General features: G+C 44.3%; 1 protein-coding gene across 1 annotated transcript in view; it reads right to left on the bottom strand.

Annotated features, from left to right (window-relative positions):
• Positions 1-237: 237 nt before the first annotated feature.
• Positions 238-16,626, bottom strand: part of tcirg1a (T cell immune regulator 1, ATPase H+ transporting V0 subunit a3a) — a 21,988-nt gene continuing 5,599 nt past the window's right edge. Inside the window, exons 10-21 of the mRNA XM_063219295.1 lie at positions 16,180-16,392; positions 13,380-13,530; positions 12,369-12,508; positions 10,877-11,034; positions 10,488-10,578; positions 10,030-10,148; positions 7,364-7,577; positions 6,849-6,968; positions 6,354-6,440; positions 4,749-4,869; positions 3,578-3,749; positions 238-909 (exon numbers count right to left, since the gene is read on the bottom strand). Of these exons, the coding sequence (XP_063075365.1) occupies positions 831-909; positions 3,578-3,749; positions 4,749-4,869; positions 6,354-6,440; positions 6,849-6,968; positions 7,364-7,577; positions 10,030-10,148; positions 10,488-10,578; positions 10,877-11,034; positions 12,369-12,508; positions 13,380-13,530; positions 16,180-16,392 (1,665 nt within the window). The 3' untranslated portion in view covers positions 238-830. The remainder of the gene's footprint in view (positions 910-3,577; positions 3,750-4,748; positions 4,870-6,353; positions 6,441-6,848; positions 6,969-7,363; positions 7,578-10,029; positions 10,149-10,487; positions 10,579-10,876; positions 11,035-12,368; positions 12,509-13,379; positions 13,531-16,179; positions 16,393-16,626) is intronic.

Genomic DNA, 16,626 nt, shown 5'->3' with positions numbered 1-16,626 from the left:
CAGGACAGGTTATGATATCATGATGGGCTTAGTTCTAAGCAACTGAACTTATTGGAACTTGATGTCTTGTTCTTCATGTGATCTATGTCAGATATGTGTATATCAGATCGATTCAGTAATGAAAGCCTGAAAGGTCCCCACAGTGATTCCAAGCACTACGGTATAAAATATTGCCAATACCACCAACATGAGCCTAAACCTATACATCCGATCACCAAAACAGAATTTATTATGGGGAAGGGGGATAGTAACTTCAAGAGCTGAAAAAAGTGATTTCGCTACCACCCCGTGACTGCTATCAGGCTTTTTCTAGTAGTGGGGGGAAACGGATATTGTATCTAAGGGGACAGTATCTCTAGGGGAAACACCTTGCCAAAAAACATTGGTAGCATTTCTGCCCCCAGATCCTTTTTTCAGTTCTAATTAAGCACTAGAGCTCTTGGAGAACAACAGAACGTATATTCTCATTTTGGGTGTCTCTTAAAGCGAGGACCATCACAGCTTTCCTTTGAAACCTGGCACACAAACGTCAGCAAATGATCAAAAAGTAATTTAATACTGCTCATAATTGTCCGTTACACACATTGTACAGTCCCATTCCATGCCGTAATGAAATTCACAGTGTTTTGCTCTGTAGCCTACTGCAAGTTTCAAAAACATCACCTGAGCTCCAGACATAAAGTAATGTTCAACACTATATTGTTTCCTCTTAATATATAAATTACAAAGTAAACTCCAAAATGAAGTTATTAAAGCACTTTTTTATAAGGCTTTTTGACTAATGGATGGTGGCGTTAGATAACACATGGGTTGTATCAAGTCCTCTGCAGCTATGCCTGACTCGTGCTGAAGGAGAAGGGGCTGAGTTTGTATCCGGTACCACTGTAGAACTTATTTTGGAACTCCACCCTACGAAGGGAAAAAAAGCAAACAGGAATTTTAAAACAAATTATGAATGAAAACCAATGGTTAAACTGTCAACAGGATATTTTTTTAAAAAAAAGACATAAGCATATGCAAATAAGTGATCATCACACTTGGATTGATTGTGCTGAACACTTCAAACACCTTCTGTAAAACTCCATCTGGTTCCACAGCATTACTGTTTTGGATTCCAAGCCAAGCACACATTTACCTTCCCACAGCTGACAGGATCTGATTTTGTTTCTAGCCGAGTCCGTTGTGGAGAATATAAAATAGTTTTAGGGTGACAAATGGTACATTGAAATAATTATTATGGGTGGAACTACGAATTGCTCATTTGAGGTAGAGACTTCATGACAGCCATGCTCAGTTTTAGTGTGTGTGTGTGTGTGTGTGTGTGTGAGAGAGAGAGAGAGAGAGAGAGAAAGAGAGAGAATGATTGAACGAGGGAATTCAATGAGATAGTTGTGTTCTCTGTATTTAACTCAGTCATGACCAACAGAAGAAATAGAGCATGAAGATGAATGTGGATGTGTTAAGTGCAAGTTGGATGACAGCCTTTGCTTGGTCCGGGACAAAGTCGTCTGAGGAACACCACCCAAATTCCCCCCAAAACGCCTTGATGACTTCCCTGGTAAGGTGTAAGTGCGTATGCTGCTGGACACCTCAGTGTCCTCCTCGAGGATCAATATAAACACTACTTACTACTGCAATACTCTGAGCAGTGGCCAGCAAGCCGCACATCAGCCAGAGGGCAGTAGTGGCAATGAAAACCTTACTCCTCCCAGTGTGGCTGAAACCCCCCACACGACTATTAGTCCGGGAGCCATTATACGGTGCCCCAGTGACAAAATTGGCAACATGCTTTGCGAGTCCGGTAACGACGATCTGTAACAGCCTACCATGCACCCCCTGCCAAAATGTGGGGTGTGCAAGGTAGGCTATCCTGCATCCCTGACTATATACTGTACCTCCGTCATGGGAGGGATGCCAACACATCTGCCAATTCATGACGAGTAATTAGGGCCCGAGCACCGAAGGTGCGTAGGACCCTATTGTTTTTCCCGTGTTTCTTCTTATTATATTTTTTTCTTATGAATTTAGGCATCTACAATAAACCAACCAATTAATTTTGCTGTGGTTCACAACAAAGAAACAGTGAACAAACATTTAAGTGTTTGTATCTTGTAAAAAAAAATAAAAAAGGAAATTGTGCTGCACCAAAGCCACTGTATCATACAGTAGGTAAACAGGAAATGGATAATATAATCCTCATGCTTTGATTGAGAGAAATGTACCATATCTAGGCTTATTATCAATATGAACACATCCATTCTGGTAATATATCAATCCTCTGCGTCAGCATGTGGCAGTATCACCACATTGGCTAAACCTGTTTGGTGGCCTGAGTTATTCTTTCACTTTCATGCATGAAACTTATGGCTGTGTATCTGAGACAAATAGGAAAAGACAATTGGGGCAGGGGCGATATGCCCTACCTCAAGCCGTAGGTGCGAGTCAACGCCGCTTGCGGCTTTAATTTCATCTTATTTTTGTGAGTGTTTGTGAGTGTGTTTGTGCCTGTGTGCCTTTTCTCATGTCAGTGTGGCTTTTTGGCCCAGCAAGTTTCTGACTTTCTTCACACAGGCTAAAATACACACGCCTGCAACTTTATTAGGCACACATGTCCAACTGCTCATTGATGCAAATTCCTTATTAACCACTCACATGGTGGCAACTCAATGTATTTGGAAACATAGATATGGTCAAAACGATCTGCAGTTCAAACCGAGCATCAGAATGTGAGCGAAAGAGGATTTAAGTGACTTTGAATGTGACATGGTTGTTGGTGCCAGAAGGGCTGATTTAACTAATTCAGAAACTGCTGATCTACTGGGATATTCACACACACAACCATCTCCAGGGTTTACAGAAAATGGGACGAAAAAGAAGAAGTATCCAGAAGGCATGAGTTCAGTGGCCGAAAATGCCTTTGTTGAAACCAGAGGTCAGAGGAAAATGACCAGATTCATTTGAGCTGAGAGGAAGACAATAATAATAATAATTATTCGTAAAAACCAAGGTATGCAAAAGAGCATCTCTGAATGCACAGTACGTCTTACCTTGAGGAAAATGGGCTACAGCAGCAGAAGACCACACCATGTGCCACTTTTGTCAGCTAAGAACAGGAAACTGAGGCTACAATTTGCACAGGCTCACCAAAATCAGTAGAATTTGGGAAAATGTTGCCTGGTCTGATGTGTCTTGATTTCTGCTGCAACACTGGCATGGTAGAGTCAGTATTTGGTGTCATCAACATGAAAACATGGATACATCCTGCATTTTATCAACCATTCAGTATGATGGCGTTGGGGTGGGGGCTAAGATGGTGGGAGCTGTTGACTGGGGGGGAAATGGCTTTCATTCAACAGCTTCTGGAAACCATGTTAGCGCAAATGCTTGCTGTAATCAAAGCTAAAGGCAGTCCAACTACATAATCTGTGTGTGTGTGTGTGTGTGTGTGTGTGTGTGTGTGTGTGTGTGTGTGTGTGTGTGTGTGTGTGTGTGTGTGTGTGTGTGTGTGTGTGTGTGTGTGTGTGTGTGTGTGTGTGTGTGTGTGTTTTACATGCATGCTACAATGCTACAAACCCACCAGTGTAGTCGCAGGGCGTGCAGGAAGGCAGACAGGCCCTCCATGACGAGGAGGATGGAGACGGTGAGCATGGCGAAGAAGGAGAAGACCACAGCCAGCACCACAGAGCCCACGTAGCCTTGCCATGACAACGAGATCCGCATCACCATCACCCACAGCACCTCCGACAGCTCTGAGCCATTAAACAAACAGTGGCAGAGGAGACCCATTAAAAAACACTTCTGACAGCTCTAATGCATTAAACAAAAAGTGGCAGACTAGACATAAAAACACTACTGGCTGCTCTGCAATGCAAATACACAATATCTTCAATGTTAAGCCAAGGCTCAAGAGAGGAGGGCAAAAACTACATCAGGGCAGGACTCGAGGAAAAGAGACAATCATTCAAGGACACAGTCTGAAGAAGGAAGACAGGCGGTATGAGACAACTCCAACTCTTGTGACTAAACAGTACCATGCATCAGTCGTTCCTATGAACAGTATAGTGTGCAGCAGCCGTCAGACTATGACGAATAGCATCTCCCAGTGTGGACCAATGCCAAGAAAGACACTGGGTATACGTGTACAAGCATCTTTGAGTGTCAAGAAAACCGTTACATAAAATGTGTGTACATATTATTATTATTATTATTATTAGTTGCTACTGCTCATCTTACAAAATCAAGAAGTGGGTCAGCAGCGTTCTGGACAGTTTCTCTCGCCATTATGAGTCGGCCTATTGTCCGAGCTAGCCCACTCACACACTCCCATTCAGGCTCAGAGGCGCCAAACTACACTGGAAGCATGTTTTCTTCATAGTTATCTACCCAGTGACTGCCTTGCTTAGTTGCCTGCTCTGAATAAAGTTGCTCAGAGAGTGCAGTCTTAAAAACCCATTGAAAGGTGCCAACTGGGATCTAATATGCAGTACTGCAGTATGATAAAGGATGATCAGAAAAAAAGGTCATAAAACCAACATTTGGCTAAGCGAGTCGACAGCAATCACTTCACGGGATGAGGTTACACAGAAATGTATATAAATGACCTATTTAACCCTTTATTTTCCAAATGTTAAAAGTATAATACACATTGTCTCAAAGCAATCACCTCTACAGCAGGCAATAAAGTTTGTACCTGAAAGTGAGTGCCTGCCTGCCTGCGTGCGTGGGTTTGAGCGTGCGTGCGTACTCACGTGCGTGGGCCAGGCTCAAGGCCCATAGGCGCAGATACGAGGCTGTGTTGGAGATGCAGCCCAGGCAGTACTCTATGGTGTGGATGGCCTGGTGCATGAACACCTCGGCACCATCAAACTCCTGCACAGAGACACAAGAGGGCCCTGTGTGAATCCCCCGAACATACACGTATAAACAATAAACATGTGTATGATACGTGTAAGCAGTATAAATACAACCTGATGCGTCCACACATGCGTGTGCAGTACACAAACACAGACACACACACACAAACACAGTGATATGAGGTGTGCTGTTTGCTCCGCCTGTATTGTATTTACCACTCCCATACACAGCAGCTCCATGCGCTTGACTGCCTTCTCATCCTCACCCTAGCTGCCCCACTCTTGCTCCACCCACAGCTTCCTCTCAGGCCTCTCCATCTGCCCCCTCTCCATACTGGGCTGGGGCCTCCCCACACTGGGCTGGTTGCACCAGAGACTATCTAAATGCATTAGAATAGAGAATCTTTGGTTGCACCACTCCAGAGATGGGATTTCGGGCTCTCTGACGGTATCCGGGTCATAGTGCCTCGTTCCTTTCAAAGAGCCATTAAAATGGCTCTTTAAAATGATTTTTAATTATTTATTCAGTGTTAAGATGATAGCATTTTTGAGCCCACCTCTAGGTAATTTCGTCCCAACAACAACTGATTGTGCTCCTCCTTCTTGAGACTGTTTCTGCCACTGTCTGAGGCAGACACTTGTGTTTGGAAAAATTGAAGTTATTTCCCCCCAGATGTGATTCGGTTCCCATTGTTCACTTCTAGGAACTGTTCAAAAGAACCGGTTCGTTCACGAACGTCACAACACTGCACCACTCACATGCATCCACCTCTAGGTCATTGCATCCCAACAACAACTGATTGTGCTCCTCCTTCTAAAGACTGTTTCTGCCACTCTCTGAGGCACTTGTGTTTGAAAAAACGGAAGAGGAAAGAAAGGAAGAATGCCCCCCCAGATGTGATTCGGTTCCCATCATTCACTTCTAGGATCCGTTCAAAAGAATCGGTTCGTTCAGGAACGTCACAACACTGCATCACAAACTCACATGCATCCCGCCCACGCCCACATTAGTGGCATGCTGCTGTGTGTGGATCATTACAGGGGAGTGCATGCAAAACAATGCACCACATTGTTATAACTAGGCTTTTTTTGTGTTTTTTGTAGAACTTTTTTCTCAATCAAAGTCTTCATGACATTAGTCCTGCTTCACTGGACTAGCTCAGTCATATATAGACTTGTGGAGACTATATTCAAAATTCCATAGAGTTAGGTCTCTTTTTGAGGGACTTTGTTTAATACAACATTCATCTACTACTAGGCATGGCATAATATCCTTTGCCACAAACTTATATCTAAAAAGAGTACACGAGGGCAAGAGCATAGGCTTTCATTTCCCTAGATGTACTACTCATCACATCAAATGTATCCTAAGTACTCTATTCCTGTAACGACTTAGTAGAAAATCAATTTTTGAAATATATAAAAATGGCCATGTGAATTGAAGCAATGGGCGTTTGTGCTGCTAAACCACACCGCATGATATGTGCTGTATTTTCTCACCACAATCTCCACCTCCCCGCTGCCTTCCAGGTCTCCCTGCAGGGTGTTGATGGAGCTTGTGTCGCTCACCACAGCAGTCTCCTCTCTCTGATGCCACAACAAACACACAGTTTTAGGGTTTAGCAAGACAGTCGTGCAATATATGGGGATGTGAAACTGTGGTGATAAGGATGTTTCCCTCTCACACGCACACGAACGCACACAGACAGACACACACACACACACACACACACACAAATACACATTTAATAATTCCACATCCTGTGTGACACGGAAATATTATGCAACCACACAAGCACGTGTGTGCAAATCTTCATAGACAGACAGACACACAGACAGCCGCATGCACGCACGCACGCACGCACACACACACACACACACACACACACACACACACACACACACACACACACACACACACACACACACACACACACACACACACACACACACACACACACACACACACAAACTCACTCTCTCTCTCTCTCTCACCGTGCCTCTGCTGCTGTGGGTTCTCCTCCTGTGCTTGAGGTAGAGATGTAGTGGTTTGCCCAGTAACAGCACTGGCACTGAGCCCAGGGCCAGCACCACCAGTATCCGCTGCACGATCATCTACCCAGAGGCACAACACACAACACAACAACACACCCCGCTTCACACAGCTACACACAACACACACTACCTGGACAATGGACTTTTATTTATAGACATGGAATTTCTAAAAGCACATCACCGATTAACATTAAAACTTCAACAGTAAGTAGTTTAATATGTTTCTAATAAATGAGTGGGTCTATGTGCGCTGTCTATGATACACAATTACTTTCCCCGTGTAAATTTTTTTCCATTTCCTTGGCGAACGCAGGGGAAGCCATTCCTAAAGCCCTATGCCACAGCCAATCAGAGGCCTCATAATACTAATAAAACAGATTGTCAGAATCATACACTGCAACACAGGTACAAAAGGGCCTCAAAAAAAATCTAGCCCATGGGCCTCCTCTGCCTACCTGTCCATGATAGAGCGGTGGGTTGTCTGGGTTTTGTGAGAACAGGAACATGTCTATGAAGTGGATGAGGATGCTGGGGGCCCGGTCCGAGTCCTGAGGCCCGAAGGCGACCCACTTGTAGACGACCATAAAGACCAGGTACCCGAACAGGCTGATCATGAACACCAGCTCCGGCAGCAGCACCAGCAACACACTGCTCAGCTGCCCAAAGTGCCTGGGGAGGAAGAGGTGGGAAAGCCAACAGACATGACACAGACGTTAGGGCAGAAAATCTCCGGCCCTAAACCGGTTAATTGCATTTTAATTTTGTAAGTGTTTATACAGGTGGGAACATATGGTGGAGACAAATGGACTGAGTACAGGTGCTTCACAGGTGTGTGTGTGCTACCTGGTCACTGATTCGGCGAAGTGTAGCTATGTTAGTGATAAAAGCAATAAAATGTTTTCCTGCAACGGCTGTATGGTGTTAATAATAGGCTTCTGTTTTTTATTTTTCCAAATGATTTTAGAAAGTGTGATACAGTACTGTATGGTGTGCAAACATGGTATGGTAATCTAACTGTTCAGCTAAACACCAAGTTAGGGCGTCTGGTTAAAACTGCACTGAAGATTGTTGGTCAACAGGACCAGGGATATATGCAGTCCCTCTTTGAAAAATCAGTGCTCAGGGAGGCACTTAAGATCCTAGAGGACACCACACATGTCCTCCATCATTAATTCACCCTGCTTCTATCAGGCCGACGCTTCAGGACATTAAACTGCAGACTAAGTAAGGGTTAACGTTCGGCGAGAAGGTCGCTACCGTGGAATAGCAGCACGACAGAGAGAATCTTTAGACCCCGACGCGGAGCAGAGGGGTCTTGTTCTCTCTGAAGTGCTGCTATTCCACAAAGCGACCGACTCGCCTAACGTTAACCCGCTTATTATATGGATATACTTAAATGATTCACACATGGCGGGGACATTTCTTTATTTAATGTTAAGTTTATTATAATTTTTCATGTCAAAATATTGTTGCTGCGCAAAACAAAACAGTGCCGTTGTGGAACACCGCTAGGCAACAGGTAGCCTAGACAATAGGTGTTGTCTATCACAGCAGCTGATTAGAGTGACAAAAGACCGGACCCCCTGCGGAGTGATATGAAACATTCGCTTTAGCAGTGAAAAGTCTTGTTGCCATTGACAGCGGTCTGATATAGACCAACTCGTCCTTATCTCAAATATCAGACGTGCGAAAGTTGGGGAGCCCCATTGAAATGAATGGAGCATTCGACCGCTGACGTCACACCATATAATAATCAAATATAAGAACTCCTTTGTCCCAACTGCCATAATTGCTTAATGACAGATAGACACGCCATACTCACGCAGTGCACGGTTCAATGTTTCTCTTTGTTCTCTGTTTTTATGTTTTTTTTTTATGTCATGTTGTATGAATGTATGTTGTGCATGTGAGTACTGTATACAATGCAGTGGGTGAAGCCCAAGACAAATTTCCCCCTGGGGACAGTACACTCTGACTCTGACTCTGTCTGACTCTGAACATGTCTGAAACTTCATAGCAATATCAACTCAAACAAGCAGGGCCCACCAATCAGTATGTGCTCATGGTGTTAATATAGCGATTTTTGGTACTCATGTTAGCAGAGCATCACAGTGGTAAAAACTGTATGAACTGAACAACGTCAGCAGCAGCTAGATGTATATTGACTAAGTAAATGCCGGTATTGTTGTGGGTTTCCAAATATGTTAAGTGTCCAATTGGATTTTCCGTGACAGCCACAAGGGCTCTCATCCTTATCAGTCTTGTTGGGGTAGCCTACTGTTTCATCATCCAGAAATCAATGATCCGAAACTGATAAAAAAAAAAGATAATGTGATAAGGACAACTTAACCAAACGTGCAGTTGGCGACAGCCAATATTTGCACACTTTATAAGCCTCATTCATTCACAGTAGCCCGAGTTGACACACTCCCAATAACCCAGGTTTTCCCAAACTTTTTTCTGCTGGGACCCCTGCCCTGTTCTGGACCTAAGAATATATTCTTTTTAAAATGTTTTTTTGGGGGCTTTTTAGCATTTATGTAGACAGGACAGTTGAAGAGATGACAGGAAGTAAGTGGGAGAGAGAGACGGGGTAGGGCCGGGAAACGACCCAGGCCAGACCCGAACCCGGGTCGCCCGTATATGGTACGGTGTGTTAGCGCGCTGCGCCACAGCACCCCGGGCCTAGGAATATACTGTATTCATGAGTCCACACCTCCCATATTCCAAACGCCAAAATTGTTTTTGTTAATTAATATACCGGTAGTTAAATTTGCATTCTGAAATTCACATTAAAGGTACATTTGTTCACCTTAGAAGTGATTGTTGTCATTAACCAACTAATGGTGTTATGTTGACTGTTAATCTATGGTTTGCCAAGTTTTATACAATGTCCCTTCTGTCTCTTATCCCCTGCAGTACCTTTGCTACCCTCTTAAGGACTCCCCCATCCCACCCCCCCAGTTTGGGAACCACTGCGGTAATCATTGATCCAGCCTTGGTGAATATGTGACAACTAATGTCAAAGAGCCTGATGGTATTTGCCAAAGGCAACACACAGCTGTTGACCTACGGAGTGGGACCTGAGGCCCTTGGCGATCAGTGGAGAGGAGAGACTCACATGTAGTTGAAGAATGACAGGCACACTCCAAAGGTCATATGGATGACCCCGATGATGACGGACATCTTCATCTTGTAGGAATTGAGGAAGGTCAGGTGGTTGTTGGCTAACCCCCAGATCTAACGTGAGCACAGGGAGAAACCAAAGAGAATCTGCATTTCAACCTCTGTTGACCAACATTGGACATTGCTTTTAATTTGACTAGAATGGGCCACAATAGGTGCAATGAGTCAGTATCAACTGGGACAACAGTGAGTCTGCATTTCAGCCTCTAATGACTAACTTAGGTGTAACATTACACAGCAAGAAATGCCGTGTTAATTCAACACTTAGGGATTACTGTAGGACCAAGTCACGTGCACTCTATAATACGTTGTATTGACTCTGTGTTGGGTTAACACTGCAGTTTTATTGTGTCCTTCGGCTAAGATGAGCCACATGCAGTAGGAGGGTTGTACCGGGTCAATGCCAAATGGATATGGTCCCCGAAAAACTCCAGTCACATTTGGGTCCAGGGTGAGGTATTGGTTGTCTCGTAGTGTGTCTTCACTGTTGGAAGTTAGAGGGAGAAATTAATGTTACATTCATGTTAAATATGACACCATCAGTATGAATAAACAGGTATGTGTTGATCATAATCCTTCAATTGAAATTTTGCATTATAAGCATACTGTAGTATGTGTACAGTACATCTGGTCACTGAATGCACGAATGTCAGTGTAAGTGCATTCAAGAGGAAGATGGGCTGGAAGACAGAGAGAGAGAGAGAGAGAGAGAGAGAGAGAGAGAGAGAGAGAGAGAGAGAGAGAGAGAAAGAGAGAGAAAGAGAGAAGGAGGCAATCCGCACCTCCAGTTGTAGTGTTGTATCATTGGCTGCAGGTGCCATCCGGAGGGGAAGGGGCTGAGGCCTTTGCTGAAGCACTCGTTGTAGATGGCCCCCGTGTACATGGAGAACAGCCCCATGAGGAGAATCAGATACCGCCCTCCAAACAGCATCTTCCACATCTGACAAACACACGCACGCACACACACACACGTATACATACACACACACACACACACACACACACACACACACACACACACACACACACACACACACACACACACACACACACACACACACACACACACACACACACACACACCCACACACACACACACACACACACACACACATCAGCAGAGGGCTGGGGAGAGTCAAGATGATAGGGAGCTATTTCCTTTGAGCCACGCTGTCACTCTACATCTTCCTAATGGCTTTGTACAGAGAAACCTACTGTATCAAGTGGAGGGTTTATTTCATCGTATCGAGTTGTGTCATTGTTTTTTTTAATGTTACGTCAAGATCTCTTAGAATGTATCTTTATGAATCCGACACATCTCGATTTGTCAGACTAAATGTTTAGAGCAGGAGATACATGAGCCGCTGCGGAGTGCTAAAGTAATGCAGGGAAAGCTTTTACAATTCAAGTTTCCGCCACTGCAATCATCACGTAAACTCTCAGGCTGGTCGATAACAGACAGCATGTCTGAATGTGATTCATCGTCACGAGTCATGACGAATGTAAATAATGTAACAGGACAAGTAGAGCTAAAGGCAACTATCGCAATGAGAGCAATGTCTTGCACATTTAATTTGGTCATCATCGTTTCAATGTAATGAATCGATTTGTGACTACAATCATCTCTACAGATTTTAAAGGACATGTTTTCACAACAAGCAAAGCAAATACCAGCATCTTCACCATCTGTAGCCTACAGCCTTAATGAGACTGCCATTGAAAACTGAAAACCGAGAACCACATAACTGTAAAACATCAGTGCACAGAAAACCTCCCTCATAAACTGTTTTATGCAGGCTGGCATCACAGCTGTTCTAATAAGGTTTCACTCTCGTTTCATCCAACGATGCCGGAAGTAATCCGGGAACAAAAAAGATCCTCGAACATGGTTTTAGTAGTGGCTTCATAATGTGCATCTTTCCACCAGTGCAATGCTATGGTTGGGAAGACATAACTACCATAGTACTACACTACTACGACATTACATGGAGTCTTTAGTAATACATTACGACTTGATCAGAGCCATTATGGTAACAACAAATTTATAACAGGGGTCGTGAGTAATCAGAGTAATCATGAACAGGACCAATAGGTGGTCCCTGTCAGGTACCTGTCATGTCAGGTACCTGGCAGATTTTATCCACCTGATCACCACACCCATTAACGCTGCCCTTTTCAACTTTTTTTTCATGCTAGCACAGGATTTCCGGTCTGCTAGTTCCTGTTAATGGATAATAAGGTGGGTAGGTTACAGTGCGTGAGTTTGTGCCGTACCTCGTTAGTGTTATTCTTGTCATCTGGCTCCCTCTCCGCTAGGATCATCCACAAGGCCGCCACTGCCATGAGGAGGCCATGGCCTACATCCCCAAACATCACCGCAAACAGGAACGGGAACGTGATAATGGTGAACACGGCTAAGGGAGAGTGGGAGAGAAAAGAAAACCTACATTCACTAACCACTCACAGACGTTTATCAAGTGGTAAAGTTTGTCTTAATGCTGTCTTGGCCAGGACTCCCTGGAAGAAGAGGTTTTTACCTCAATGGGACCTTCCTGGTTAAATAAAGGTCAAATAAATAAATAAATAAATCTTTCTAGGAAAAACAATTAAGTGTACACCAGTTAAAAGGTAAATTCTCTCAATGAAACAAACACAAGTCTTTAAAACAGAATACATAAATGACCCAATTCTGGTAGTTCTCAACTCCATGAGCACCTGCCTAGACTCGCATATGAACTTGTGCTATCGCATTCCATGGGCTCCAATATGATATCGGTCAACCTTTTGCAGCTATTACAGCTTCATATCATCTGGGAAGGCTGTCCACGAGGTTGAAGAGTGTGTTTATTATGGACTTTTTACCATTCTTCCAAAAATGCATTGGTGAGGTCACACACTGATTTTGAGAAGGCCTGGCTCTCAGTCTCTGCTATAATTCATCCCAAATGTTCTATGGATTTCAATATGGGGTTCTATAATTCTATCAGGTTCAAGTCAGGACTCTTCCCACAAGGTTGGGACCATGGATTTGTCCAAAATGTTTTGGTATCCTGAAGCATTCAAAGCTCCTTTCACTGGGACTAAAGGGCCCACACCATAACACCTCCTCCACCAAATTTCACACTCAATGCAGTCCGAAACGTACTGAAATGTGAAACTTGATTCTGATCATTTGGATGGTTAAACAAATATTTATTAATGGTAATATAGTGTACAATAGACATCTTCAGATGAATTCAGTTCATGTGCATTGTGCACAGTAGTTTGTTTGTGGGAGTGAGTTACCTGGGTTCACCTCCCTGTAGCTGGCTATCCCGTAGGCGTCCACTATGCTCTGGAAGCCGGCGGTGAATGAGTTGGTATGGAAGAGGGTGGGCGGAGAGCAGGGTGCAGGCAGGCGGTTGAAGAAGGAGTCCACTCCACTGCCACTTTTTCTCTAGAAGGGGGTAGAAAGGGTTGAAGAGCACGGTCAGTGACTATACGACCAGAATAATACCTGGAGGTAAAGAGGAAATAACACATGACTGCACTACTTTCTAAGGCACACACTTGCTGTCTTGCTGACTTAAATCACGCATGCAAGAAAGAAAAATGTCTGCACACTTAATTTTTTTTGTGTGTTTTTTTATTTTTAAATCAGCCTGAACACAAAGACGAGTTAAGTGTGCAGACATTTTTCTGTCTATTCTAATTTGTTCATGTTTGGCAATTTTTAATCAAGAGTGCGGTGTGATCCAGTTGAATATTTAAATCACGCATGATACCGTGGGCAACCGTGTGCACATACTTGCAGTAGAGCTATCACAGCGTGACGCACAATACTGGAGGTATCATGTAGAGAGCAGATAGCCAAAAGGGCCCACATTAATATTTTCCATCATTGCGGCCTACTCTACTACCATGACATCAACGTGGAAGTTCGGAAGATCACCCCTTGCAGTTCTGCACCATATGCACATGTCTGCATACATTGTGTCCGGTGCTCTACCGTGTGCAAAACTTTGGCATTAACTTTGCATGACAATGCATTACTGCACGAGAAGAAGTGCATGTGCACGCGTATGCTACAGCAAGCATGCCCCTGGCCTAACACATGCGTGCATTTGTTTCTGCAAATCTTTTAGTATCATGTTATAACTTGTACTGGCATGGCCTTGCACACACACACCTGTTAGACAGAACTCAGCGCAGTCTCATGTGTGAAGCCTTACAATCAGTCAACAAGTGAACAAGACCGTATATTAGGGCTGTAACAATATTGTATCGAATCGAAAAATCGTGATACACAGAGTTACAATACTGTATCGTGGTGCAACAAGGCAGTATCGTGATATACCCTTTCAAAGTTCTGTTACCCTTGAGTCCCGAAAACAACCACATGATATGATGTGATGGTGCGTTCAAGCTTCAAATCAATATCAATAAAATGTTGAACCTTTTGTTCAATGATTAGTAACCTCTTGTAACATATTCTACCTATAAACTATCATCAAAAACATTCATTTTAAAAAAAACATGGGGTGTATCAAACCGCAGCTCAAAAATCGTGATACGAACTGAATCGTGAGTTGAGTGTATTGTTACAGCCCTACCGTATATTTACTCGACCACCATTTGCAAAAGCTAGTTCCTGTTCCAGATGTGTTTAATATATCACAACTACACTACTGTTCATTAGTTCATCTGCACCTCATAGTTTGTACGTGGCCACTAGGAAAGACTAGACATGCCACGACCAGTCATATACGCACTGCGTGTGTTCTAAGCTTACTGCTGGCACACACACTCCAAATCCTTAAGACAGCAGCACATTAGAAATATCACGCTAAGATATCAGCTGGCAGGCCAACTATTCCCAGAGACAGCTGGGCCGGTTGCTGGCTGTCTTTTTCTAATGTCCTGTGGAGTTGAACTGCCGGTTCAAGATCAAAACTCCAAAGCTGTGTGTCTGTTCTCCTCATATTTGTGGTGGCCACTGATCTGTCTGTTATTAACGCCTCCACTGTACTGTATGTGTGCTTGTAGTGGATCTGTGTATTTCATTTCTTGCATTCCACTGGCCTCTCAGTGCCAAATACCAATCTGTTTACCTGTCTTCTAACACTGTCAGAATGATAAGTGACGGTGTGGAATGTGTGCAGAAAAGACAATTCGATTAGACTTCTTTCTGGTCCAAAACTGACGCTGATGCAAAGTGGTGCTGCATAACACAATGCCAGGCAACTTTCCCAGACCTCGTTAACATGGACACAGAATTATATCAACCTCATGGATTAAATGTGGAAATAAAACATTCAGTCCAGTGCAACAGTTAGGCTGAATCTCAAATGGTACACTTGTGCACTTTAGTGTTTATGTTTCAGTGCGCATGCCGTATTAGTTACACACTGAAATATAGTGCCAGAAGTGCACAAGTGCGCAATTTGAGATGCAGACTTAGTCCCTTGCAGTTATGACACAGTGGGTGCATTCCAATATGTGGACTCCCGTCCTCCACTTGTGCTTGTGGCCTCGCGTTTTGCGGACGCCCCTCCTCCGTGGGGAAAACAATTAAGTTTACCCGCTGTCAGTCTAGCCACAACATCTTTTTGGGGGACTGTTCTTCATTCACCATACCGATTGCAAATGAGGAAATGACATTAGAATCGTGCTTTTTGCAAGATATTGAATTAATTTTCTGTCGTCAATGACGTCATTATGAGATCACAAGCAGGCAAGTGAACAAGGGAGTGCGGAAGTCCGCATATTGGAATCCACCCAGTCTTTCGTTCTCCACAGTCCCTCTTGACCCGTCCCCTCTCTTGCCTTCCATCCTCCCTCCCATTGTATCATTCTTCTCCCCCTTGACCCTCAATCTCTCGCCTCCTTCCTCTCCCCCTTCCATCCTCCCTCTCCCCATCTTTACTCTCCCATCCTCTCTCTCTCTCCTCTCTCTCTCTCTAACCTTCCTATCTCACCCCCTCTCTTTTCCCTCTACCCTCTATCCTTTAACTCCAGCCTCCCCCTCTCTTCTCTTCCATACACACCTCACTCTCTTCCCCTCTCCCTCTCTCCTTCTCTCCCTCCCCCCTCCCCCCAGTCTCACCGTGCCCTCGATGAGTGCTCTCTGCAGCAGCAGCAGCTTCCTGACGGGGCACCAGGCCTCCGCGATCAGGCACTTGTCTGTGACAGACGGACTGCACAGGTTCAGCACTGTCTGCACGGCCTTGCACTTCCGCACGTGCACGCGCCACCGGGGCAGCTCTGCCACCGCACGGCCCAGCAGCTGCTGCAGGTACTGCTCCGTCTGCGACAGCACCTGTGAAGTCAGATGAGACAGAGACAGGCGTGACAGGGGGAGAAGGTGGAGGTACATGGGGTTGTGGGGGTGTAGAAACAGAGAGAGAATTCACACAGGAGGTAGAATGGAAGGGAAGAGAGGGTGACAGAGGTGAAAAAAAGTCATGAATTAATCCAACCATGAAAAAACATTCCTGGGTTGTCTGTCTTCTGTTTTTAGAAGATGCTGCTGAGATTGTAGCACAAAAGGAAG

Source organism: Engraulis encrasicolus, chromosome 16, assembly GCF_034702125.1.
Source record: "Engraulis encrasicolus isolate BLACKSEA-1 chromosome 16, IST_EnEncr_1.0, whole genome shotgun sequence".
In the NCBI taxonomy this organism is placed as follows: Eukaryota; Metazoa; Chordata; class Actinopteri; order Clupeiformes; family Engraulidae; genus Engraulis; species Engraulis encrasicolus.
Note: the sequence above shows the minus strand (reverse complement) of the source record. Positions and strands in the feature narration are given on the sequence as shown.